This window comes from Pan paniscus, chromosome X, assembly GCF_029289425.2.
Source record: "Pan paniscus chromosome X, NHGRI_mPanPan1-v2.0_pri, whole genome shotgun sequence".
Lineage (NCBI taxonomy): Eukaryota > Metazoa > Chordata > Mammalia > Primates > Hominidae > Pan > Pan paniscus.
In genome coordinates this window covers 63,262,691-63,288,440 of record NC_073272.2, presented here as the reverse complement: position 1 = coordinate 63,288,440, position 25,750 = coordinate 63,262,691, and the positions used below count along the sequence as shown (strand labels likewise).

The window sequence follows — 25,750 nt, the reverse complement described above, 5'->3', positions numbered from 1 at the left end:
CTTTTCTCTCACAGTGAGCCAGTAGGTAGAGGGAAATCATTGCACCACTGGAAACTATCTTCCACTTTTTGATGGGCTGTTTAAATGCAGATGTCCTCTCTGGGCTGTAAAAACTCCCTGGGAGATACTTACACTCTCTTTGGAAACGTATGCCAAGGTCTAGAGTTTTTGCAAGCCTGTGTCCTTGCTGGGCATGCTCAGTAGACGTAAAGGTGGTTTCAGTTAATTGAAATATATTTATTTTTCCTGCTTCATCTCTAGATATAGGAGCAGGTCACAGTGCTCCTAACTAAATGTTGTTTCTGTTCTTGTCACTGTAAACCAGATGGTCACATTTAACGACGTTAGGACCGTTAGTTCCAACCTATCTCCTCCCCTGCTCCTCCCGCTACCTTCAGCTCTCCTTTCTCTACAAGATTTTAACACGACATCTGACAAATGGATAAAAAATGAATTTCCCTTTTTCTCTCTGCCTTGCCCACCCACCCTCTGCCTGTGGTGTTGAGTATAGAACCATGCATGTGGGAGTCATGGAGGACAGATTCTTCTTGTAGTTCTAGCCCCCTCCTCCTACCTTCTGGAAACAAAGGAACCCCACCCCTGCCCAGAAAACTCCAAGGCCTGGCTTCAAGTCGTAGTCCAGGAAAAGTTAAAGCTCCCAGGACTGGTCCTAAGGCGACTACATGAAGAAATTCAGGAACCCAGATGCAGACCTTAAGATGAGTTTAGGTCGCCTAAGGGATCTGTGGCTCTTAGAGCATCCCTGCATATTCCCTAGGTTTGTCCTGGTCAGCTCCCATATCTCAGGGTAGTAAGGCAACAAAAGACTCCAGTGGGTAGCTGGAGCTCGGCATTCACACCAAGTCCAAGAAGACAAGCATGGCTCCCAGGGCAGGGACATTTTGGGTATAAGACCCACGCTGGCTCAACAGATGGGTGAAGGTCAGGGTGACCTCAAGCTTGAGATGGCATGTTCTGACTCAGGAACTCATGGAGAGGGCATTGCTGAGTCCATTATTATTATTTTTACTAACCATCTGTCTCTTAGAATATTGGAGGTTGCCTTGGGGAGATTTAATACAGCTCTAGGAAATTTATTCCAGATTATAGCATAGAGAGATGCTGCTAGGACTTGCTTTTAGAACTAGTGGTAGCTTCAGTGCCTGAAGGTTGGGACGGGAATGAGGGTGGAACAGAGCAGAAGCAAATAGTCTCTCAAGGCAGGCTGGGAGAAATCCTCTCCGACAGGCCACCGTAATTCCTCAGCCTTTCTGGAATCTGACACAAGAAGGATAAGCCTAGAGTTGGAGTTTCAGAGATTCTGGTTTCTTTTGAGTGGCCCAGTGGAGTAAGAGGAAGTTCCTGCAATATAAACTCTCTGGTCCCAGAAAGATTAAGACAGTTGGTTTCAGTGTGGCACGTGATTCAGAATCACTCTGGTTGCTTGTTATTAATAAATATGGTAGGGTGGTTCTGAGCAGGGGTCTGTGGACCTCACATTAAGAAACAGTGTTGTAATGCGTCAGAAGTGCCAAAATATCCCAGAATAACTTGACAATTACTCCTGTTTCCAAGATATTTTGTAGATACAAGCTAATGTTTATCAGATTGGGAGCTGTTGTAGTATATAGGACCTTCTCTAGCCAACATCATCTAGGTTGGCCATTCAGAAACATGTCTTCTCTCTGATCTGTGCAATCCTTGGCCCATTTGGCTGCATTTTCTTTAAAGGGGATCATTCTCTAAACAAGACCAAGTTCTTAACATTGTGAACTTTGAGGCAGCAGCTGGGTCTCACTTCAGAAACTCCTGGGCCCATTTGGCTGAGCTACTGGCTTGGGTTTCTTACCATCTATTGCTAAGGTCCAGACAAGCAAGCAACAACCCTTCTCTCATCTGTTGGGTCACCATTAGAGCAGAGATCACCTTTTAACTTCCTTTGGAAGAAGTGCAGGAAGAAGCTGTTCTTTGTTATTAGCCTCAGTGAGAAAATATTCTGGATGGCATCATGCCCTAAGGGGCTTCTCTGGGTTTTCCAAGCTAAAATGTCCTAAAAGGTCCTGGAAAGTGTGAATCGGCTTATGACCACTGTTCATATTGGGCTCTAGATCAGGTGGTCTGTCTTGCTCAAGGCTGAACCCATCTAGGCCTACCTTTTGTGTCTGCCAGGTGTGGCTGAACAGTAGATCTTTCATTTTATTAAAGTGAAAACTGGATAGTATAATGGGATATTGAAGGAAACTGATGTGTAATGACTCACAAATCACACACCCAAATTAGGAAAAAGATGATTTTGTGTCATGAAAAAATATATGTACATACTTCCATTCAGCATATTTAGAGTCATTATCACTTGAGTGCATTAATTATTCTGCCAAGAAATGAAATTATTTACTTGTGGGCAATAGCAACACCCACATTGAAACTGGAAACAATCAAGTGCAAAATGTTAAAACCTGAGGAAAAGAAAAGGCAACTCTTGGGATGTTTTTGATATTCACAGTGGGATTTTTCTTACCTAGCATCTATCTCTGCTTCTTTCCCTGGTGATCACTGGGCACCAGTGCAGATCTTTAGCAAAACCTGGCCTGCCATAGAAGCCACCTAGCAATAAATCCTGGCAACAATGGACTGGCATATAGGGCAGCTGGGTACATATTATGTAAACAATTTTCTTGGCCCCATAAATTGTTCTGCCACCTGACAGAGATGCTTACTCTATTGCTGTGTTCTGCCTCAGAGTTTGCTTGCTTTTAGAACTCAAGTCAGAACTTTAGGTGGAGTATACACATTGTTCATTATGGATTAAGCTTATGTTTTAGACCTATCATTCAGAAGTATATACTCTGGTTATTTGAAGAATAACACTCTGGTCAGCAACTTGAATAACTCTTCCAAATTTTTGTTTTCTGCTTATCCTAGGTAGATAAGGTTACTGAAAGAGGCAGAGAGAGAGAGAGGATACAGCCTGGAGTCATCAGAGAAGGGATTAAGGAGTAGGTCGGCCACAATCACACAGCTAGGAAGAAGCAGCCTGGCCCCAGTGTCGCTACATGTAACCATTGGCTAAGGATATGGCCAAATCAGAGGCACAGAAGTAGGATTGATCATTATTTTATTGGAGGCAGTAGCAGGCCATCCAGTGAAATGTTGAGCAGGCAGTAGGAAATGTGGGACTGGAGGTGAGTGACAGCTGATGTCATGAGAAGGATGCAAGAGACTCATTTTGGCAAGAGTGGTGGAAAGCCCCTGCCTTGTTAGAGGTAAAGGTTGGATCCAGAGATGAGGCTAGATTAAGGAGAGCTTTGAGATAGTGGGGAGTTACTGAAGCTTCTTGAGCTTGAGGAGGGATACTAGCAAAAATGCTTTAAGATTTGCATCATTAAGGCATAGCTTGAGGAAGGGACAGACCTGTAAGGGCCAAGGAAGCCGGTTGGGAGACAGTTTGAGCTGATGAGGACCAGGATGAGACAGTGGGAATGAAGAGAATGCGTTGTATCTGAGAGGGAGAGACATGAAGAAGAAAGAAATAGCAGGGCCAGAAGATTTTCCTTAAATGGGAAAAATTGAGAAGGAGGGGGATTGGGGGAATATGATGAATTTTGCATTTTATTGGAGGTGGTAGCAGGCCATCCAGTGAAATGTGGAGCAGGCAGTAGGAAATATGGGACTGGAGGTGAGTGAGAACTGATGTCATGAGAAGGATGATTTATCTGAAGAACTAAGTGGAGAGAACAAAAAGCAAAGGTCCCTATTGACTTTTGAATGCGGCAGTCAAAGGTTTAAGTGGGAAGCCCACTTCTCAATTTTCCCAGGTAGTCTGACTGTGTTGCCAGCAATGCTTGAGTGAGTTATCTTCAGGAAAAAGTTCTCATTTTTTTGAGCAGAAAGCAGTAAAAGCATCCTATCAAGCACAAAGAAGGGTGAGGAGAATTAAGCTGCAATAATGACATCCCCGTCCTTTGCAGAGTAAGTGTTAGCCTCAGTAGAATACCAGAGCTGGAAGGGACTTGAGAGGTCATCTGTATGGTTCCAGTCTGTCACTTGACATGTAAAAAAACTGAGACGGGCTGGGTGCGGTGGCTCACGCCTGTAGTCCCAGCACTTTGGGAGGCCAAGGCAGGCGGATCACCTGAGGTCAGGGGTTCAAGACCAGCCTGGCCAACATGGTGAAACCCTGTCTCTACGAAAAATACAAAAAATTAGCCAGGTGTGGTGGAAGATGCCTGTAATCCCAGCTGCTTTAGAGGCTGAGGCAGGAGAATCACTTGAACCCGGGAGATGGAGGTTGCAGTGAACCGAGATTGTACCACTGCACTCCAGCCTGGGCAACAGAGCAAGACTCTATCTAAAAAAAAAAAAAAAAAAAAAAAAAAACTGAGACAGGGAAAGGGACCTGTCCAAGATCATTTGGTGAGTTACTGGCAGATTTTCTTCCAATAGCCAATCTGAGTCTTTACTGTACACCATGGTACCTCATAGCTGTTGTTGGGGCAGCCTGGTTCACACCTTCCCAAAAATAGGGAGGATGATTATCCTTCAACACTTTGGGCAAGATAGCCAGAGCGTTTTCAAGGCTGTATTAAAAGGAATCTAGCTTTTTCAGGAGAGAGCATAAAATCTCAGCTTGTTTTAGATATGCTTAAGGGAGCAAGGGAAAATAATTTGCTCTTGCCCAAGTTTAGCTGTTCAGGAGAAGGGGGCCTTCTGAGAGGATACGGGCAGACACCAACCTGAGAAAACCTCATAGGCAAACCCCTGTCATGTCCCTCCTTTTCCTCCTACGGAGCTTCTTGGAAGGCAGGTCCAGCTCATCTACCTTCATGGCAATTGGCATATTTGCTATTCCATACATGTGAGGTTCACATTTTTTAACCCATTCTCCCTTGTGCTGCTTCTTATTAAAACACTAATATTTCTGACAGCCACCAAGGCTAATTAAATATCTATTTTGGGGGTGGTGCTGTTGAACTAGAGGGGAAGAACAAGAAGTTGTAGATAAGTGGCATGGCTCTAAAAGACTGGGTGACAGCCATAATCCCAAGTTTTTTCCTGTGTTAACACAGCCTGACATTGGGCATGCTGCTTACATGACCCCAAATACCCTTTTGCAGACATTTACCAAAAACTGAGGAAGGCCTTGTAGATAGGCAGGGAGTGCTGGAGGCAGGGAGCACAACATATGGTGTGGCATGGGGAAATCTGTGAAGAATGAGGCATCAGAAGAGGCAAGGGTAGGGCCTACACTAGGACAGTCCATTAGGGCAGTGGTTCTCCAGATGTGATTCCCAGACCAGCAGCATCAGTATCACCTGGGGATCTATTTGAAATGCAGGTTCTCAAGCTGCACTTCAGACCTACCTAATCAATACTCAAGGCCTATGTGGCCCAGCAACCTGTGTTTTAACAAGACCTCTGAGGAACTGAGAATCACTGCTGTAGGTCATTCACAGGGTGAGCTGGTCCCCCTCCCTGCCATTTGACTGGTTCCATGGGGGACTGGCAAATAGCAAAGCTGTAGAGTAAGGCCAACTGGAGATTGAAATCTGCTCCACCACCTACTAACTGGGTAACTGTGGGTTACTTGTTTTATCTCACAAGTCATCTTCAGTAAAAATGGAGATGTTAGTGCTTACATTGGAGAATTATAGAGGTTGAAATCACAAAAGAAAGCCCTTTATCCAGTTTGCAGCGTATGTTTTCTACAAGTATAAGCTTCTCTTGCTTCGTCCTTCCCTTTATAACTCTTTTACTTTCCTTCTGTCTTTTCCATTTCTTCTTTTGTTCCCACTGAAAGGGTCCACTGGCCACCCCAAGCTCACTGCAAACACACATGCCTTTTTTGGTCACAGAGACCAGCCTTAGATCTCAGACTCCCAGTGCCTCCAGGGTATAACAATCATATTTCTAGGTTAAAAATCAAGGCACATGACAGCTGATAAACAGATATATCTACTTTGGGGAGCAATTAGATAGAATATTTGATATTAGGATTGTCTTCGGAAATCTGGATACAAAGAAATAATATCCTATTCTGTCTTTAAGCATAATGCAGGACTCTTAACCCTCCCCATCCTCTTATTCATGTCCAAAAGTTTTGTTGATGTGGGAGTGGGAAACATTATGTGTCCCACTCACTTGTAAGTCTGAGCAAGAGCTTCCCTATATTTAGTGCTTCCTCTGAAATGTCCTGGGGATTGGGAATTATTTTGTTAGAAGCCACAGTAGTGCTGTCCTAAGGCTCAGAGCTCTTTGAGTACCTTGCTAGAATGATGCTGCTCCATCTTCTGGCTTTATGATAGGCTTGCAAGATGAAGGATGGTAACAGTTGGATTTTGGCAGGGAGGGAATATAAACCAGTTTGGGAATAGAGAATATAATCTCTGCTATAGCTACTCCCAAATGGCCTTTTCTTGGTTTTCTTTTTTATAGCTCTGTACCATTTGATAATGTTGATGAGCTCTTGCTGCTTGAAACTCTTGTCTTTGACTTTTGAGAGATCATGCTCCTTTGTATCCTAATGATGTGCTAACAGCTTCTTTTAGTTTTATTTATGTAGCTCTTTTTCTGTTCCTTACCTCACGTTCCATCTTTAAGCATAAATCTTGATTTCCCAAGGCTTCTGGCCTTCTTAGCACTTTTTTCCAGGGCAAACTGTGATTTTCGTAATTTCTTCTGGGCCATTGATTCCCAAACCTGTATATATACCCTAATCTCTCTTGAGCTTCCCACCCACCTGCATGTCCTGCTGGCCCCCCATATTTAACACCTTAAAGAGAAAATTTGTCATCACTTCTTTTGCAAAGCCAAGCCAATATTTCCTCCTAATTTGTCCTATGCTTTAATTGACGTTTGCACCCAAAAATTAACTTTGACCTTTTTCTTTTCCTCAAACTAGATTCAAGGTCCTTCAAACATGACTTCACTCACCTTTTTAGCCATCACTCCCTCCACTCCCCTTTCCCAACCCTAACCTCTCCAAACTCCACTACTTGTTCACCATCACATTTCCCAGTCTTCTTCTCTGAGACTTGGCTTAATCTCATTTCTCTGCTTCAAATGCCCCTCCCTTTCCTTCTGTATCTGGTACCATCCTACCCATCCTTTAAGGGCTATCTTCATTGCCACACAAAACCTTTCTATAGCCCAATACCCATGTGTAATCAACCTCCTTTCTCTGAAGTCTTGTACTAGGCCAGCACATGCCAGGCACTGTATATCCACCATCTGAGTTCACCCTCTCTATAACCCTGCCTGTGAGGCAAACATTATTACCCCCATTTTGCAGATGAAAAAACTGAGACCCAAGGTTGTATAGTTAGAAACTCTTTGGCTTTTGTGAAATTATACTCCTAGATGTCATAATTACATGCTGACAATTACATTTAAGTTTGTGTTTCTGACTCCTCTTCTATTCCTCACCTCCTATTGTCATTGCTACTTTCTAAAGTAGTAAAGCCCAGAATCGAAGGTAGGTATGCGTGCCCATAAAACCACCTTTGCGTCCTGCTGGAAAGATATGCATTGTTGGTACCTGGAAACCCTTTGTTCTTCAGGTAAGGACTGCAGCTGAGTCACAGTGAGCAGATCCCTGCACACAGTAGGAGCTCAATGAATGAATGTTGGATGGAAGATGGATGAGCAGAGCAAAGTGCATTTTAACAAAAATTATAGCAAGTTAAAAGTTAATTCTGTACACAAATGGAAGATTTGGAACCAATTTCCAGGTTAAGTTTAGTTTACATTTTCAAAACAACTCAGAAGATGAGGGAGGAACATCCCCTTGCTCCGGCTTGTGTTTGTGAGGAGAGAACGCAGAAGCCCCACACAGCTGTTAACGCCTTCTGGATTAGCGTTCCTCTCACCTCCATGCACATGCCTGTCAGCTCTCAGTTCAGTGTTTTATACCCTACAAAGCAGATGGTAGAGTAGAATTATCCCCATTTTATAGGTGAAGAAACTGGGACCCAGAGGCAGAATAGTTTATAAGTTAAGAGCAGAGTCTCTAGAGCCAGACTGTGCCTCTACTGGAATAATGGCTTCAATAGTTATTGGCTGTGTGAACTGCAAATTATTTAACTTCCTTGAGCTTCAGCTACCTCATCTGTAAGATATGAATAGTAATAGTTTTTCCTTAAAGGGCTGCTGTGAGGCTTGAATGAATTAATGTATATAACGTGTTTAGAATAGTGCCTGACATAATAGCGCTCTGTATTAGCTAACATCGTCATAATTGTCATTACACCTTTAGCTAGTAGTATAACAAGGTCTTAAATTCAGATTATTTTTTCTACCTGTATTCCCTCTCTGTGGTGTTATGTTAGAAAAAACACTAGTCCAGGAGGCTGACCATTTGATGACTGTAGGCAAGTTACTTTTGTTAAACCTCATCTATAAAATGAGGGCATGAAGGTGATGATCTTTAAAATTCTGTCCAATTCTGACAGTCATTGATTCTAAGTAGGCCCTGACAACAGGCTTGCAAGTTGGTTAGTTGTTTTTGTGACCACTAGGTCCTAGATTGGCTTTGTGCAGGGTATAGCTGAGCCTTGTGACCTGAGGGCCCAGGTATATCAGCTGGACTAAATGGGGGACAAAAGTCAGCGATCTGCTTCTGGGAAAAGCCAGGCATGGAGTTCCTGAAAAGAAGACTGCAAAGTAAAAAAGTATAGACAGTGGAATCAGCCAGATCTGGGCCTGGGAGACCTCAAAGAGCACCACAGATAGTGTCCTGAGCAGAAGGTTGGTAATTGATACTGAGATACTCTTTGACCCTTGATAAAAAGCTATGGATATAGCTTTAAACTACAGGTCTTAATGGTGCTCTGGGTTGGGGTTGTATGTGCTTACTGAGTTCTAACAATGCCCACTTGGGACCCATCTTTTCCAGGAGAGGGCAGACTTCTCTATAAAAATTTACTTTAGTAAGCCAGTGACCAGCTTTTCTTTTTCTTCACTGAGGCCAAAACAAGGAGAAATTGACTTTTAGTACAATTGGAAGAAAGCAAGTTCAACATAAAAATGAATGTCCTCAGCATCAGGGGCACCTATGATTAAAGGTGGCTGTGTAAATCTCCTGTAGGGTTCTTTAAGAATAGGAGCCAACTGGCTTATGATATCATAGATGGAGTTCAGTATAGATAATGAGTAGACATTGGTAGTACAGTTTGATAATTATAAGAGCACACAGAGTTAGAAGACCCAGCTTCATAATGTATTACTTGTGTTATTGGCTGAAGGACTAGGTCGCCTTTCTGAGCCTCAGTTTCCTCATCTTTAAAATATAGGTAAATGGCCAGGTGCAGTTGCTCACACCTGTAATCCTAGCACTTTGGGAGGCTGAGGTGGGCAGATCACTTGAGGTCAGGAGTTTGAGACCACCCTGGCCAACATGGAAAAACCCCCATCTCTACTAAAAATACAAAAATTAGCTGGGCATGGTGGCGTGCGCCTGTAGTCCCAGCTACTTGGGAGGCCGAGACACCAGAATCGCTTGAACCCAGGAGGTGGAGGTTGCAGTGAGCCAAGACTGCGCCACTGCACTCCAACCTGGGCAACAGAGAGAGATTCCGTCCCAAAAAATAAAAATGAATGAATGAATGAATGAATGGTAATAGTGAGGCCCAGTTTATTCCGTAAGGATCAAGTGATGTAGTAGATGTGAAAACACTTAGCAAAGCGTAAAGCATGAGGTATTTGAAAGGTGGTGTTGTGAAAGGTCCTGCTGGAAATTTATTTTTTATCTATCCTGAAGAGCTCACCCTATGCCTTACCTTCTGTGGAAGGCACAAAGATGAATCCTGAGCCATGACAGATGCATCTGGCAGGACCTGAAGAAAACATGTTAACTTAAGTCAAAGATCAGCATGTGTGTATGTGTGTGTGTGTTCATATATATGTGTTCGTATGTGTTGTGCATTTATTTTGAGAACCTAGGGTTATTCTGTGGCTAGCATGTTGGAGGGCAGATATATGAGACAGGATGTATATTCTATAGACTATTTCTATTGTCTTAAAGTTGTTTTAGTTTTGGTCTTATGGAGCCATTATTGCCTTGAGCAAAGTAGGCTGATGGAAAAGCTGACTTCTAGAGGACTTGTTCAGAAATTCAATGCTTGGGAGAGAGTGCTTGAGTCTCTTTGCCTGATAGGCCATGTGTTCTCTATTCTGGAATCTGTTACCCCAAATGCTGAGAAGACTGATGGCCCATACAAGCTGGAACAGTTGAGGGAAAAAGAACAAATAACACAGTGAGCAGGATGGTAGAGAGAGGCAGACTACCTCCCCACCCCCACCCCATCCCTATCACCGTGCTTAGATGAGTTTCATGAATGTCTGTTTGCTGGTATGGCAGTGGAATAGATGTCTGCCTGCTCTTGTGTGGAGCCCAGTCCTGCTAGCCATGAAGTCTAGTGAGCAGGGTTAGCGTGTATTCCATGCACAGGTCCTGCCTTGCCAGCTGATCTCCAGCTCATCACTTGCTTGTTCAGTTTTGCCATCCATCAAATGCAGAATTCAACCCAGACCTCTCCCCCTACTGTATCTCACAGGATGGTTGTACAAATCACTGAGAGAATGTGTTCTAAAGTTGAGTTTCTTGGGTGCAAGGCATCACAGAAAGCCATATTCTTTCCTACCCATGACCTCTCTGGATGGCATCATGTGTGAGTGAGAGGAGGAGGCTGCAGGACTGGGGTCCATTATGCGTGAGGAATGTTATGGTCTGTTACCCCAGGAGGAGGGTCACGGTGGGGTTAAATAATGTACCACCAACTCTCAATTGGTCAGTTCCAAGGAGGAGGAGGAAAGGGGGAGGAGCACAGGGAATTGAAAGCAAATAAGCTTGAGTCTCATTTTAGCCATTGCTTTCAGCCTCTCCACCCATTCCTGACCTAGAGCTGCCTTGAAGCACCAAGGAGAGATGGACTGGAACTTTCTTTGTTCTGCACAGGAGAAGTTCATGATTAGGGATAAAAAGCATGAGGCATATGTAGTACATATTCATATTCTGGGTCATTCCATGCACTGGCTAACAGAGAGTTGACAGTATTGTTTGTCTTGCGGTCTAATGGAACTTTTGTTCCAGTGCCATCCCCCTCACCCCTATCTCTCACCACTTGAGTATATGAGTTTCTCTATAAGTAGTAGAGCTCTGTGGGTGGGGGAAGGGGCAAGCAAGGTAGCTGTGTGGACTGAACACATTCTCATTTTGTCTCCTAAGCTGATCACTGGAGATTCCATCGTTAGTGCTGAGGCAGTATGGGATCACGTCACCATGGCCAACCGGGAGTTGGCATTTAAAGCTGGCGACGTCATCAAAGTCTTGGATGCTTCCAACAAGGATTGGTGGTGGGGCCAGATCGACGATGAGGAGGGATGGTTTCCTGCCAGCTTTGTGAGGGTGAGTGTCAGTCTTCACTCTCCTCTCCTATTTCCTTGGCTGCCTGTACCTGGCTTCCCCTTCACCAGCCTCTGTTCTCCTGTTTATTTCTCTCCTGGTGGCTTTTCTCATATTTTTTTCCTTTTTTTAAAATTGTCTCATACAGAGAACCTGGGCTTCCTTTAATCTGTGCCCTTTTAATTTTTAGATTTTTCATTTGTCTCTTGTTTAACACCCCCGCCCCACCACCTCCCACCTTTGTACAAATCACTTACCTTGTCTGGGTCTTGGTTTCCTCTTTTGGGGTTGGCCTTGGTGGTTTTTGAATAAGACTTTTTAACCCTATATTGCTGTGAACTTTTGTCTTTCTTATCTCTCTTTTTTCTGCTTTCTATTTCTCATCTTTTTTTTATTCTTTCTTCTCGTAGTTTCTTCCCATCTCCTCCTCTTGCTCCTCTGCTCTTCTCCTCTCCTTCCTGTCTACTTCTTTGCCTCTCACACCCCTGTGTGTTGTCACTGTGTATTCAGATGTTAATATAAGAGTGTGAGCTCCCTGCCCCCCAGGCGCTAGAGCTTACTGATATCAAATTTTACTTTTTTCAAGAGAATCAAGTGGCTGGGATCTAAATGTGCTGGGGGTGGGAAGCAAGTGGCATGTAAGGTCTTGCAAGCCTTCTGCCTCTTTGACATTGTACCATGAAGAACCTGGCCCTTAACAGAGAGGCTCTTGGGAGGAATTTCTCAGCAGTTTTTGCTTTTTCTGGGTCACTGTAAAGGAAGTGATCCCAATGTGCTTATGACCTCAGGGTGCTATGGGAGAATAACATTGGTTAGGTGTCTCAGCTCTTATTTTTTCTGGGAATTGTGAGCTGGAATCAGCTATTTGACTATTTTGAGCTCTGATTTTCCTCATCTGCACAATGGTCTTGACAGTTCTTTAATGCCAGGGCATGTCACAGTGAATGAGATAAAACATGCGAAAACTGCTTTGTGGCAAGACAAGTACTGAAGCTACATGAGGGTGTGTTATAACTATCCTTACAACAGCCTATCACGTTTTGTTAGTTTCTCCTGTAAAATTAGGCTGAAGTCTTCTAGACCCCAAACAAAAGGTCAGAAGGGCTAGCTAGGGCTCCTAGAGGTTGAAGGGCCCCAATATTAGAATTATGGCAATGTGATATAAAGAAAGGAACAGGGCATTTGGAGTTAGAAAACTCTAGATACAGTTTTACTACCTTCTAGCTCTGTAGCTTTTGGTAAGATTTTTAACTTCCCTGAGCCCTGATTTCCTCATCTGAAAAATAGGGATAACAGACTTTTTATAAGGAATTAGATCATACATGCCAATAAGGTGTCTAGCACAGTGCTAGACAGATATTAGGAACTTAGCAAATGGTAACTTATTTTATGATTATCATCATAATTATAATCATCACCACTACCTTTTTAGCTCCAAGAAGGTCCATGTATCAAGGCTTCCCTTGAGGTTGATAGAGGCCTCCTTCCTCAAGGTAAAAAATCCAGAAAGTATTGTTACCTGGTTGGGACAGTTAAGGTGAGGGCACTGCCTAGAAGCAGAGGAATGGACAAAATTACCTCTCATTCCCTTCTATCATGAGAATCTTCTAATGAAATATCCAATCTTTTCTTCTCTTCAGTCAGAGTCTGCAAATGCCATCTGTGTCCCATCTCATCTTTGCTGGTTAAAGAATCAGTCCCAGGGATAGTCAGAAAAGGCGTATCAATAACCACAGACCTTCAGGACTAATGTGAGGCCCTGTACGCATACAGCTGGTATGTCTTGTGCTTACAGACCTCCCTCTTTAAAAGAAGGATTAAACTGTACCAAATGATGATGTCACCCAAATCCAAATGCATTTCATTTTCAGGGAAATGTTACTTTTATAATAAATAGTAAATCCAAGGATGGGGGGAAATGATTGAGCAAGCCAGGATGGCTCAGGGAAGCAAATGACAGAGCCAGACTTCAGAATATCAGTGGGCAGCCATTAATGCCCCTAAGTCCAAGGCCGGGAGGAGTGTTCCTACAGGAACAAAGCCCCAGCAGCCAGAGTCTAGCTCAAGTGGTTCTCTACCCTGGCTATACAACAGAATCACTTCAGTAGCACACACAAAAAAAACAAAAAACAACAAGAAGAACCCAAACAAACAAAAACACTAACACCCAGCCTCCAGGCTAGTAAAATAAGATCATTTGACTAAATTGGTAACTGACATGGTGAGGTATCTTCATTCCCTACCTGGAAGTCTCATTGCTGACATTTGAACCCTAGGATGGATAATCAAGGGTGGTTAGTGTGGTTCTGTTCAAGTTAGCCCTACCTGTTGTTATACATTAAAACCCAACCTGCAGTCTGGGAAACCCAGATGCTTGCCTCAGTTCTATTATTAGAAATGCAACTTGAGCAGCTTCCTATGCATCTTCAAATATCAGTTTTCTTCCTTGTAAAATGGGGACAATTCGGTCTTGTAAAAATGCTTTGTTACCTGTGATATGCTGGATACTTGTAAAGAGGAATTATAATACCATTTAGCCACTGTACAGGAACTTACCAGGTATATGTGTCTTGACCTATTCACACCTGTCTCCTCTGTTGTTCAGAATTTCATACTTGTATGTGCTTATGTGTGTGTATATGTGTGTGTGTGTGTTCTCAGGTTCTTTCCTTTCTGTACTGGGGACATGGCTTCACAAGAGCAATGTAGGAGCTGATATACCTTCCCAGTAGTTGGTAAGGTTAAATGAATTAAACTTGCTGAACATCAGTCCTCATATCTAGTTGTCGACATCGTCAGCTGTTTTCCTGGGCTGGTTTCCCTGCTAGGAGCTAAGGGTAGACTGCTAGGATATGATTGTGTCTCTAAGTAGCAAATCCCACCTCTGTGGTGGGCCTCCTTTTGTCTAATAGACCCTAACTTCAAGTCATTCAGGCTCTTTTCCTTTGTCACTGTGCACAAAATGAACCTTTTTTTTCTGACTTTGGGCCATGGCCTGAGGAGAGCTTGCTGCCTAATTAAGGGTAGGTTGTGGACAGGACACCTGACAACCTGTTACTGATGGGAGGTGAGGCTCGTGTGACAAGGCATGGGTTTGGTCAGAAAGTAAAGAGCTTGCTGAGGTGTCATCAGGAGCTGGATATATACTTTTCTTGTTCTTTCAAATTCTTTATTTCTCTGGTTTCTGGCCTGCTTGGAAGTATGGAGATGAAAGGATCACCTAAGCCAATCATTACCATCATTTCTTGGCTTTCTACAGACCAGATGTCATGGAAACCCAACTTTTCCTTTTCAAAGGAAAGCCCATTGTTCCAGAGTGTGACCTGGCTTTTATTTATGTATTATCTCTTTTTGGCTGCAAAAAGAGATACTTGGGAAAAGCTTTTCACCTCTATGAAACCCTAGATTCACTGTAGATTTAGAACTGAAAAGAACCATCTTAGCCAAGAGTGGCCAACTTAGATGCTTACAGGGGCCAATTAAGTGAGTGAAACAAATTGAGACAAGGGATAAGTGGGCACCTGTGTCCAACTGGGAGATCCATGCCCCATCTAAAGACAGCAAAAGTGACTTGGATGGTTCCCATCATTAGAGTGGGATATAGTGGAGAGGAAAGCCCAGAGGGGCCAGATCTTCTAGTATTTCAAGAAAAGCCGGGAATTGGATTTTTATGTAAAACTCTTTATGTTTAAAAAAATGTTAATGAGGAATTCATATTTTTAAAGAAGCACAGTGAGAGTCAAACAAAACACATCTGTAGGATAAATTATCTCCCAAGGACCCAGCTTGTTGCCATTGGTCACCCTACCTCCACGTTGTATAAATACTGAGGCAACATGGGCCCAGAAAATGGAAATGACTTGCTTTCTCATGTAGGGAATTAGTGGCAAAGCCAGGACTTGAACCCAGGCCTCCTGAATCTTAAGACAATTTTACTAGACAGTCTTTGTCTAATAAGTTTAATGTCTTGGCTTCCTTTGGTATGTTTTCTGCCAAATTATTTTTTTCCTGTGAATAGGTCACATGTTCCTGTTTTCTTGTAGGCCTTGCAATTTTTTGTTGAAAACTTGGCATTTTGAATATTATAATGTGGTAACTCTAGAAATCAGATTTTCTTCTCTCCCCAGGGTTTGCTACTGTTGATTGTTGAGGGCTGTGGTTGTCCATTTGTTTAGTGACTTTTTCCAACTATTTTTGCAAGACCGTATTCTTGTTATATATGGTCACTGAAGTCTCTGTTCTTTTATCTCATTGGTCAGCCAATAACCTGACATTTCTTTAAACATCTGGATCCAAGAAGAAACAAACAATACTACTTTCCTGGTTTTTGCAGCTTGACTCTGAGCTGGAGTACCCACTTGAGACTGTGCCAGGTCATCAACTCTTCTGTCTCAGCCTTCTCCTCCTGTTTGTATGTAGATCACACATCCTCCAGAAATACAAGCCTATGGTCCTCTGAGGTTTTTTTCTGAGCATGCATCTGGTCCTGGGCATGCGTGTTATAGTGTGACTTCCCTGGTATGCATGGTGGCCCTTATGAATCCTTATTCCCCAAAGAAACTTCCTTTTTAGCTTCCTCCTTCCTGTGCTATTGCATGTGTTTGCTATTTGTCCTGTCCACAATCCCTTGTCCCAAGTGGGCATGAGCAGTGTATGTCTTTAAATCTTTCAACAAAGGCAGCCACAGCCTGGAAAGCCTCTCCAGCCAGAGGTCAACCTCTGTGCTAGTCCCTCAGTGCCAAAAAGGTCAAAATGCACAGCTACAATATTGTAAAGAACAAGGTCATTATCTCCTGGCACCAGCAAGCCACACCAGCAATGTGGGCCACTGTCACCTCAGCCGCTGGGGAATGGGGAATGGTAAGAGGATAAGCAAAAGTGCTTCAATGCTCTCTTACCAAATTTTTGCTGCCCTTTTCTGCATTACACAGTCCCCTGTGAGTTGCTGCAAGTTTTGGATTAGATTCTAGAGTTCCAAAACAATGTGTTCTGTCATTCATTGCCAGTTTAAGGTTGTTTCAGTGGAAGAACTGATTCTTTGTGTGCCCTGCTCCACCACTTTTAGTGATGTTGTCCCCTTCTGAATCTTAATCCTGTGCTTTCTGGCCTATAGCATAATCAAGAAAGGGCAGGCTTGGGCTGCTAACAAGACTGTTAACACTTGAGGACTTACCTTCCATTCCAGACTAAAGGCAATAGTGTTTTTGCGTTCTTGAGAGGAGTTTCACTATACCAACCCTTGTTTATCCATTCAAGCTTCAAAGTGTTCATAAGTCTCTAGTCTTAAACATTTATATCATTTATGTAGAAGGTCTTGCTTGTGGCCCTAGAGGTAACACATTATAGGTTGTGAGTTTAGGCTGACATTAGCAGGGAGAGTCTTTCTCCCTGGATTATGGCTATTTCTCTCCCCTGTACTAGAATTTCAAATGACATTATTATAACTCATTTGCATTCACATAATCCATCTTAATGGCTTCTCACTATGCACATTTTTTGGATTACATCATCTAGTACATCATTTGGCTAATTGGAGGTTTTTTATTTTTTTATTTTAATATGGAGACCTCTTCAGCTCAGAGAGAATCTTAAATGTAGCTGTTACATCACCCAGATGATTCCTCCAAATTAGGTAGCACAGGTCACCCTCATAGAAATCCCAAGTTGAAAGCAACCTTGAGAGTCATATAGCCTATCCCTCAGCCTCCAGGCAGGACCAGAGCTAAAATTACCCTGGGCTTTTGAGAACCTGGCCAGCATCTGTAAACCAAGCTTGAACTACTCTGTTATTTCCAGTTACTAGCCCTTATGCTGTAGTCTGAGCCAATTTCTTGAAACATGTTGCTTTTTTCAATAGGAAGATGGTATTTAAGAGTTGACACCAGTAGGAGACATTCTGAATGGTTTTCTTGGCTCTGGGGCTTTCCAAGGCCCTATTGTTGACCCATAGCATGGATTTGTAACCTGGTTGGCTGCCTGAGTTGAGGCTATGATCTTGGGCCTGGCACCTGTTTTTCTCTGTGTAATCAACCCCCGGGTTTATTTGGGGATTAGCTTAGACCTTCCTAGCATCGTGTATATGCTGCCTTGGTGGTGTGATGACTTGAGGAGAGGAGGACCATGACTGAGTACCTGGAGATGAGGTCTGTTTCTGTGGCTCTTTGTAAAGTACAACATTTTTGGAAAATCATCATACTTGTATATATATATTTTCTTTTTTCATCAGTATATTTATCATTATGAGTAAGAGTGAAACCACTTATCTTTACATGGCTCTAGTGCTATTAATATCTTCTCACCAGTATTTACTAAGTCCTGAACAAAAGTGACTGTCTAGCACTTAGCAACAGCCACCTCCTGGAGTGGTCTAGACAAGTACTAAGGGTATCTGGCATCTTGAGAGGTCTGTTGTCCTCTATATTAGAGGGTCACTAGAGAAACAATACTCAGAAGTGGGTTGGTCTCTTTCTTTTAGTTTTCAGAAGTGAAAACTGACAGCTCCATACCTCTTCAGGCCACCAGTTATACCTCAGGACAGATCTGAAATAGTTTGTCCTTATGTTGAACTAGAATCTGTCTTTCTGGAGCTTCTACTCATGGGAAGGGTGTAAATGTCCAAGAGAACTGGCTCTGGAGATAATCTTTCTGGATTAGAATCAGAGCCTTTCCATTTATTAGCAAAGTGGCCATTGTATGCTTCAGTGATCTCATCATTAAATTGAGGATATAACAACACCTATCTCATTAAGTTGTCAGGAGAACTAAACAAAATACAGGAAGAGCACTGACAATGGGATCTGACACATAGGAAACACTCAATAATAATACTGGTAATACTTGCAGCAAACTCTTAATGTAAATAGTAGAAATAATGTCCTCATTTTTCCCTGCTCCTCTCTCAAACCCTCTTGGAATATACTGACTCTCCACTCTGTCTACAGCCCATCAGAGATCTGAAACCTCAGACCAGGTCAGCCAAGCCTCTCCTGTCCTCCAGGCTTCTGAGCTTTCATCTTTTAGCCATTATTTGGATGAATCAGTTTCTTGTTGCTGCTATGTGTGAGTGGCTAGACTGAGGCCATCCGGGCATGCAAGGCCCACTCCATTCAGCCACTTGTATGAGAACATGGGCTACATGGAGGCCTGGACATGCTGACACTGCCAGGCTTTCAAGACTAATAGGAATGATATTACAACTAATGACCCTGCTGAACATGTAATTGGACAATGTTCTTTCTTGGCTGTTCTGACCTCTACCAAGAGGCATAATAATGTTACTGGGGCCATACATCAGCAGTTAGCTTCCATTTAGGAACAAATAAATGGTGGAACATTGTGTTATATGTAGGAACCCAAGAATGGATTGAAAAACTTCTTTTTAAAATATACTGGGGAAAAAAGCCATAATAATAGACCTGAACATTCTGCCCATTGGTCCAACTCTTTGTTTTGATAAGCTTATTAAGGTAGTACAGTTATTGACATTGCTGCTCAGTAGAGCTTGGCCCTGAATGCCATGTGTGTGATGGACTCATTCCCATATTTATATAAAGTAAGCATAGCTTACTGTTAAGCGTACATTTAATAAAGATGCTATATACGGGACAGGGCCAGCAGTAGCCCTGAAAAACAGTGCAGCCAGATGAACTTGAATTTGGGGCAGGTCCTGGAGGTTCACTTTCCCTTGTGGGTTGGGATAGGCTGAGAGTATGTGTGCAGTGGGTAAGGTCCCTCCCAACTGAAAATATTGGGAGAAAGTCCAGCCCAGTAGGTAGAGTGTAGCATCAGTAGGCAGCAGACAGAGGGTGGTTTGTTGTCATGACAAGTGACTGGTATTATTGGTCCAACGTCAGGTTGTTTAGTGTGCTTCAATAAGCAGGTAAAGCATGGTGACCAGGTATCCAGAGGCAGGGAGTATGCAGTGAAAATGGTTTCTTAATTTGTAGAATGAAGGACTTAATAAAAATTCATTCACCCAACAGATGATCATCAAATGGCTACTGAGAAGATACAGAGGTACTCTAGAACTTCAGCCCATCCTCTAAGAGTCTGATAGTAGATGTGAAAACTTACGCATAAGGGAGGTGATTTGCCAAAGCTCTGTCACTTTAGTCAAGTTCTTTACCTTTGCCAAATCTCACTTTTCTCCCCTGAAAGATGTAGGGGTTGGAACAGATATACTCCAAGAATTTTTCTAGCCCATTCTCCATAATTTCTTCTTTTTTTTTTTTTTCTTTGAGACAGGATCTTATGCTTTTGCCCTGGCTGGAAGTGTAGTGGTGTGATCATGGCTCGCTGTAGCCCCAAACTCTTGGGCCCAGGCAGTCCTGCCACCTCAGCCTCATGAGTAGCTGGGACTACAGGCACCTGCCACCACACCCAGCTAATTTTTTGTATTTTTTGTAGATGCAGGATTTCACCATGTTGCCCAGACTGGTCTTGAACTCCTAGATTCAAGCAATCCACCTGCCTCAGCCTCCCAAAGTGCTGGGATTATAGGCGTGAGCCACCACCCTGGCTAATCTTTTTTTAGTTGAGGTAAAATAAACATAACATCACCTTCCCCATTTCAATCATTTTAAAGTATACAATTCAATGCATTTGCAATGTTGTACAACCATCACCACTATCTCATTCCAGAACTTTTTTATCACCACAAAAAGAACTCCATACCCATTCACACTCATTCCTCACTCCTCTCTCCTCTCAGTCTGTAGATGGTATAATGTTTTGTACAAATGTTAGCAGGTAGAAAATACAGGATAGTTAGGGAAGGGATTAAATTCATAGGAACTGAGGTCAGGAAGAGGCATATGACTTCAGTAGCTATAGGAGACTACATCAGCCTGGATACAGGCTAAAAGGAGTAAAAAACATAAGACAGATGTTGCGGGAAAAGCCTCAATAGGGAACAGGTGTCATCTAAGGCATTGGTACTATCCTGGAGGATCAGAAAGTAAATGAGACCCTGCCAGACTTGCCTTTAACTTGTTAGTAAATGGCATAGCCCAAACAAGATCGCATTCCAACTCCAAAGCCAGTGTTTGCCACATGACCATCCTGAAGTGTTTTTTTTTTTTTGTTTTTCTTTTCTAAATGTCTGTCAAATAATTGCAAGCTTTCTGGGAGATGGATAACTCAGGTCAGCTTGATTTCAGCATTCTGCTTAGCGTGGCTTTCATCATGAAATCGGTACTTCCATATCTGAATAGCTTAAATGGAAGTCTTCTCTTCATTTTAGCTCAAACAGAAAGAAAATCAAAGGAAATACAGAATAAATGAACTTCTAAAGGTCCTGGCAGAGCACTCCTTTTTTGGCTGCTTAACTAATTAACCTAAATTCTATCAACGTCTAAGCAGGATAATTCCATGAAAACCAATGAAAGGAGAAGACTTAGGGGTAGAGTGGAGTGTAGTTCTTATTAGAGGCATCTAGTTTTCTTGACTGGGAAGGAAGCTATGTTATCTGTGAAGGGTTTCCCTACACTCCAATCCACCCCCATTCTAGCTTGAGTTCTCACTTTAAGAAGCCTTGTCATGGGCAGAAATCATCAATACCTCCAGCCTCGACTAAGTAAGTCTCCATTCGTTGGGAAGGGTTTTTGAGTCTGGTTGTCAAGGAGGTGGCATTTGGGGTATAAGAAATTTGGGACAATTGCAAAGCAATTACAAAAGTACTTCCTAAAACTCTTCCCTGACTAGAGAGGACAATGTTTCTCATATGTTGCTTCATTGTTCTAGGGGCAGATGATGCCAACCTAGGGGATAATAACAAGAACAGCTAATATTTGACTCTGTGCTAGAAACTGTTTTACATGCACAGTTTAATAAGGATTAAATAAATTACCTTATTTAATCCTCACAACAGCCCCATGAGATAGATAGATATTATTTCTATTTCAGAGGTAAGGAAACTGAGGATCAGAAAACTTAAAGTTGCTTACTCTGTGTTACTCAGAGGTAGTTGTAGAGCCAGGATTTGAAATCAGGCTCCCGAGTCTTCACCCTTTACCACTGTCACAGACTGTCTCTCCTAATTTTGGCCTAAGAGTCCAGAGACTTTGCTTCAATCCTGACTGCCACTTTGATGCATCCCCCTGTCTGGCCTTGGATTTCTCATCTGGGAAATGGAAATAAAAAGGTTTGCTTGCCTGCCTTGCAGGGCTGTTTTGAAGTCCAAGTAAGAGAGTTCGTGGGAAGGCACTGTTCTTGAACTAGGTTTTCAGAGAAGCCAGGGACAAAAGAAGAATGATAGAAAAGAGTAGGGAAGGCCTTCCTGAAGAGGGAGTAGGGGGCAGGCTTTAGAAGGATACAAGGTACAGAGGTGTGAATAAACAGAATGTGTTGGAATGAATGGAAAGGGTAGCTTGCCTGAGGTCACACGTCTGTGTTGAAGAGCAGTGAAACTCGGTGGGTCGGTCCCATTTTAATGTGCTGATGGAAAGCCATGAATGCAAAAACAGTATATTCACACAGGTCTTTTCTTTTTCTCTTTTTGTCTGTTATATAACAAAAATTTTCATTGCTCTGGTTGAAGCTCCTTATTTCTCATTGTGTTGGTGCCGGAGAGGGAGAACAATTTGTTAGCAGCCTTCTTATTATGATACTTCATATAATTAGTGAGAGTTATTAAATCTTCCCTTGAGGGGTAGAGGAGTAGTTTCTGTGCCTGACTGTACATACCGTGCTGATTGTCTTTGTGCCAGGCAGGAATGCTAAGTGCTTCCTGGCATGCACATTCAGGAATCCCTAAGCACTTCTGATCCTCCTGAAAGCTGAGACTGGGGCTCCAAAACTGGGTGTGTGTGTGTGTGTGTGTGTGTGTGTGTGTGTGTGAAGTGGGAGCTCTGCTTGCAACTAACCAGGTTCCTCTCAGTCCCTCACATTCACCTTTGTATCCACACTTCACCATTGCTTCACTGTGGTGGCAGAGAAAAGGCCTTTTGGTGACCTTTGTTATTGAAGAGTTCACGTTCCCTCCAATCTCTCCTTTATCTGTGTTTTGCCCTTTTGTAGTGTTTGCTGAGATTTTTGGCTGGCAACTTTATTCAGACAGAGACAGAGCTCATGATTAGAATGATTAGAATTATCTGAAAAAGGAAAGGGCTGCCTTGGGAGACAGTAATCTCCTCATTCGTTGTGTTCAAGCAGATAGGCTGTGCAATTGCTGGCAGGGTATGTTGTCAAGGGAGTTTATGTATTGATTGGGGAGCAAGGGGTGGCATGGACTAGTCCACCTTCCATTTCCTTTATAAACTGATTCTATAGCTCTGAGAGTCTATTGTTCAATAAGACTGGCAATAACCCCTCACCTTCTCAAAGGATGTCTTGCTTTTTACTCCTCTCTGGTTGATTAGATTTGGCCTTTGAAAATATCAAGGTGAGATTTAGACAATACCGCTTACCCATTCTCTTCTCAGAAATATTACACTGCTGGAGACAGGGGCCGGCTGGCTTTCTAAGACACTCCTTGAGCCTTTATTGACTTTATGAAGGAATTACTGGCTGGATATTATGGTAGTTTTCTTTTAGAACTACTGATCCATTTGCAGGGAGGGGCTACTAAAGATGTTGAAGAGGTTGTACCAAGGGCTGGGTAATCATCACTTTATCATATGGAACAATGGTGAGTCTGTTGGAATATGCATATAGGTATATAAATGCAAGGAGAGAGGTTGACAAGGATTTCACACAAAATCCATAACCATGGTTCCCTCAGGAGAGGTAGAATATGGTTAGGATGGGGAACAATCAGGGGAAATTTCACCTTATCTAGACAGTTTTAGCTTTTTATGTATTTATTTTAATAGAGATATAATTTCCATACCATAAAATTTACCATTTTAAAGTATACAGTTTAGTGGGTTTTAGTATATTCACAAAGTTGTATAACCATCACCATTGTCTAATTCTGGAACATATTTTTAAAATCATTTTTAATAGATAAAACTGTATATATTTGGGGGATGTAACGTTTTGATATATATATATGTATACACATATTGTGGAATGATTAACATATCATCATCTCGCATACTTATCATTTTTTGTAGTAAGAACATTTAAAACTGTACTTTCTTAGCAATTTTCCAATAATAATAGTATTCTATTACATAACTATGCCATATTTTGGTTTATCCATTCATCAATTAATGAACATTTGGGTTGTTTCTACTTTTGGTTGTTATGTATAATGCTACTATGAACATTTGTGTACAAGAATTTGTGTGAGCATGTGTTTTTATTTCTCTTGAGTACGCACCTACGAGTGGAATTGTTGAATCATATGGTAACTATATGCTTAACTTTTTGAGGAACTGCCAAAATATTTTCCACAGCAGCTCTACCATTTTACATTCCTGCCAGCAGTGCGTGAGAGTTCCAATTTCTTCACATGCTCGTCAATACTTGTTATTGACCTTTTAAATTATTACAGCCATTCTAGGATGTGTGAAGTGGTATCTTTTTATGGTTTTGGTTTGCATTTCTCAGATGGCTAATGATATTGAGCATCTTTTCATGTATTTATTGGCCATTTATATGTCTTCTTTGGAGAAATGTCTATTCAGATATTTTGCCCATTTTTAAGCAAGTTGTTACTTTATTGTTAAGTTACATATATTCTGAATACTACATCTTTATCAGATATATGATATGCAGATATTTTTCCCATTACTGGGTTGCCTTTTCACTTTATTGATGGTATCATTTGTAGCACAAAGTTTTTAATTTTGTTGAAGTCCACTTTATTTTTGCTTGGTTGCTTGTGTTCTAGGTGTCATATCTAAGAAACTATTGTCTAATGTTACAGATTTTCCTCTATGTTTTCTTTAATGACTTTTATAATCTGATTCCATTCAGATATTTCATCCATTTTGATTTAATTTTTGTGTATAGTGTAAAGTAGGAGCCAAAGTTCATTCTCCTGCATGTGGATATCCAGTTGTACCAGCACCATTTGTTGAAAAAACTATATTTTCCCCCTTGAATAATCCTGGCACCTTTGACAAATATCAATTCAGCATGAATGTAGGATATATTTCTGGACTCCTGGTTTTATTTCATTGATCTTTATATCTATTCTTGTGCCAGTCCCCCATTCTCTTGATTACTGTAGGTTTGTAGTAAGTTTTGAAATCAGAAAGTGTGAGTCCTCCAACTTTATTCTCCTTTTTCAAAATTGTTTTGGTTATCCTAGGTCCCTTGAAATTCCATACGAGTTTTAGTACCAGTTTTTCAATTTTCTGCAGACACCAGGTGAGATTTTGATAGGTATTGAGTTGAATCTGAATTAATCTGAGGAGTATTGCTATATTAGCACCATTAAATCTTCCAATCCATGAATAGGAGAGGTTTTTCTATTTAGTTCTTCTTTACTTTCTTTCAGTAATGCTTTGCAGTTTTCATTGTATAAGACTGCACTTCTTTTGTTAAATTTATTCCTATGTATTCTTTCTTTTCCTATTTAAATGTGATCATTTTCTTAATTTAACTCTCAGATTGTTCATTGCTAGTATATAGAAACATAATTGATTTTTATATCCTGCAACATTGCTGAACTTATTTATTCATTATAAAAGGTTTTTTTTTGGTGGATTCCTTATGATTTCCTGTATATCACGTTATATGATCTGTGACTAGAGATAGTTTTACTTCTTTCTGATGCAATGTCTTTTATTTCTTTTTCTTGTCCAATTGCTCTGGCTAGAACCTTCAGTATAAGGTTGAATAAAAGTGATGAAAGTGAATATCCTTGTCTTGTTCTTGATTGTAGGATGAAAGCCTTCAGTCTTTCACCATTAAATATGATATTAACTATGGATTTTTTATAAATGTTCATTATTATTTGGAGAAAAGTTCCCTTCTATTTCTAGTTTGTTTAGTATTTTTTTTTAATCATGAAAGGGTGTTGGATTTTGCAAATGCTTTTTCTGTGCCTGTTGAGATGATCATGTGGGATTTTGTAACCTTATTTCACTCATATGGTGTAATTTACATGGACTGATTTTCATATGTGAAGCAACCTTCCATTCCTGGAATCGCATCTGGTAAGATGGGCAATTTGTTTTTAATATGTTGCTGGATTTGGTTTGCTAGTATTTTATTGAGGATTTCTATAGTTTTGTTATTTGGAAGGGTTTGTGAAAGATTGATGTTAGTTATTTTTTAAATGTTTGGTAGAATTCACCAGTGAAGCCATCTAGTCCTGAGGTTTTTTTTTTTTTTTCCCCCATGTGGGAAGTTTTCAAGATTGAATGAAATTATTTATTAAATCTTTTTCTTGTTATAGGTCTTCTCAGATTTTCTACTTCTTCCTGAGTCAGTTTCTGTAGGTTGTGTCTTTCTAGGACT

General features: G+C 41.6%; 1 protein-coding gene across 21 annotated transcripts in view; it reads left to right on the top strand.

Annotated features, from left to right (window-relative positions):
* The window catches only part of ARHGEF9 (Cdc42 guanine nucleotide exchange factor 9), a 167,241-nt gene that overhangs the window by 66,232 nt on the left and 75,259 nt on the right, over positions 1-25,750 (top strand). For 16 of the 21 annotated variants that reach the window (XM_057301172.2, XM_057301173.2, XM_008970030.3 and 13 more), the window contains exon 2: positions 11,222-11,401. The exons of 4 other annotated variants lie outside the window; for them this stretch is intronic. In XM_057301172.2, coding sequence (XP_057157155.1) covers positions 11,276-11,401 — 126 coding nt within the window. In that variant the 5' untranslated portion in view covers positions 11,222-11,275. Of the gene's footprint in view, positions 1-8,723; positions 8,743-11,221; positions 11,402-25,750 lie in introns of those variants that run through there. One more of the 21 variants, XM_057301171.2, reaches the window with a different exon arrangement.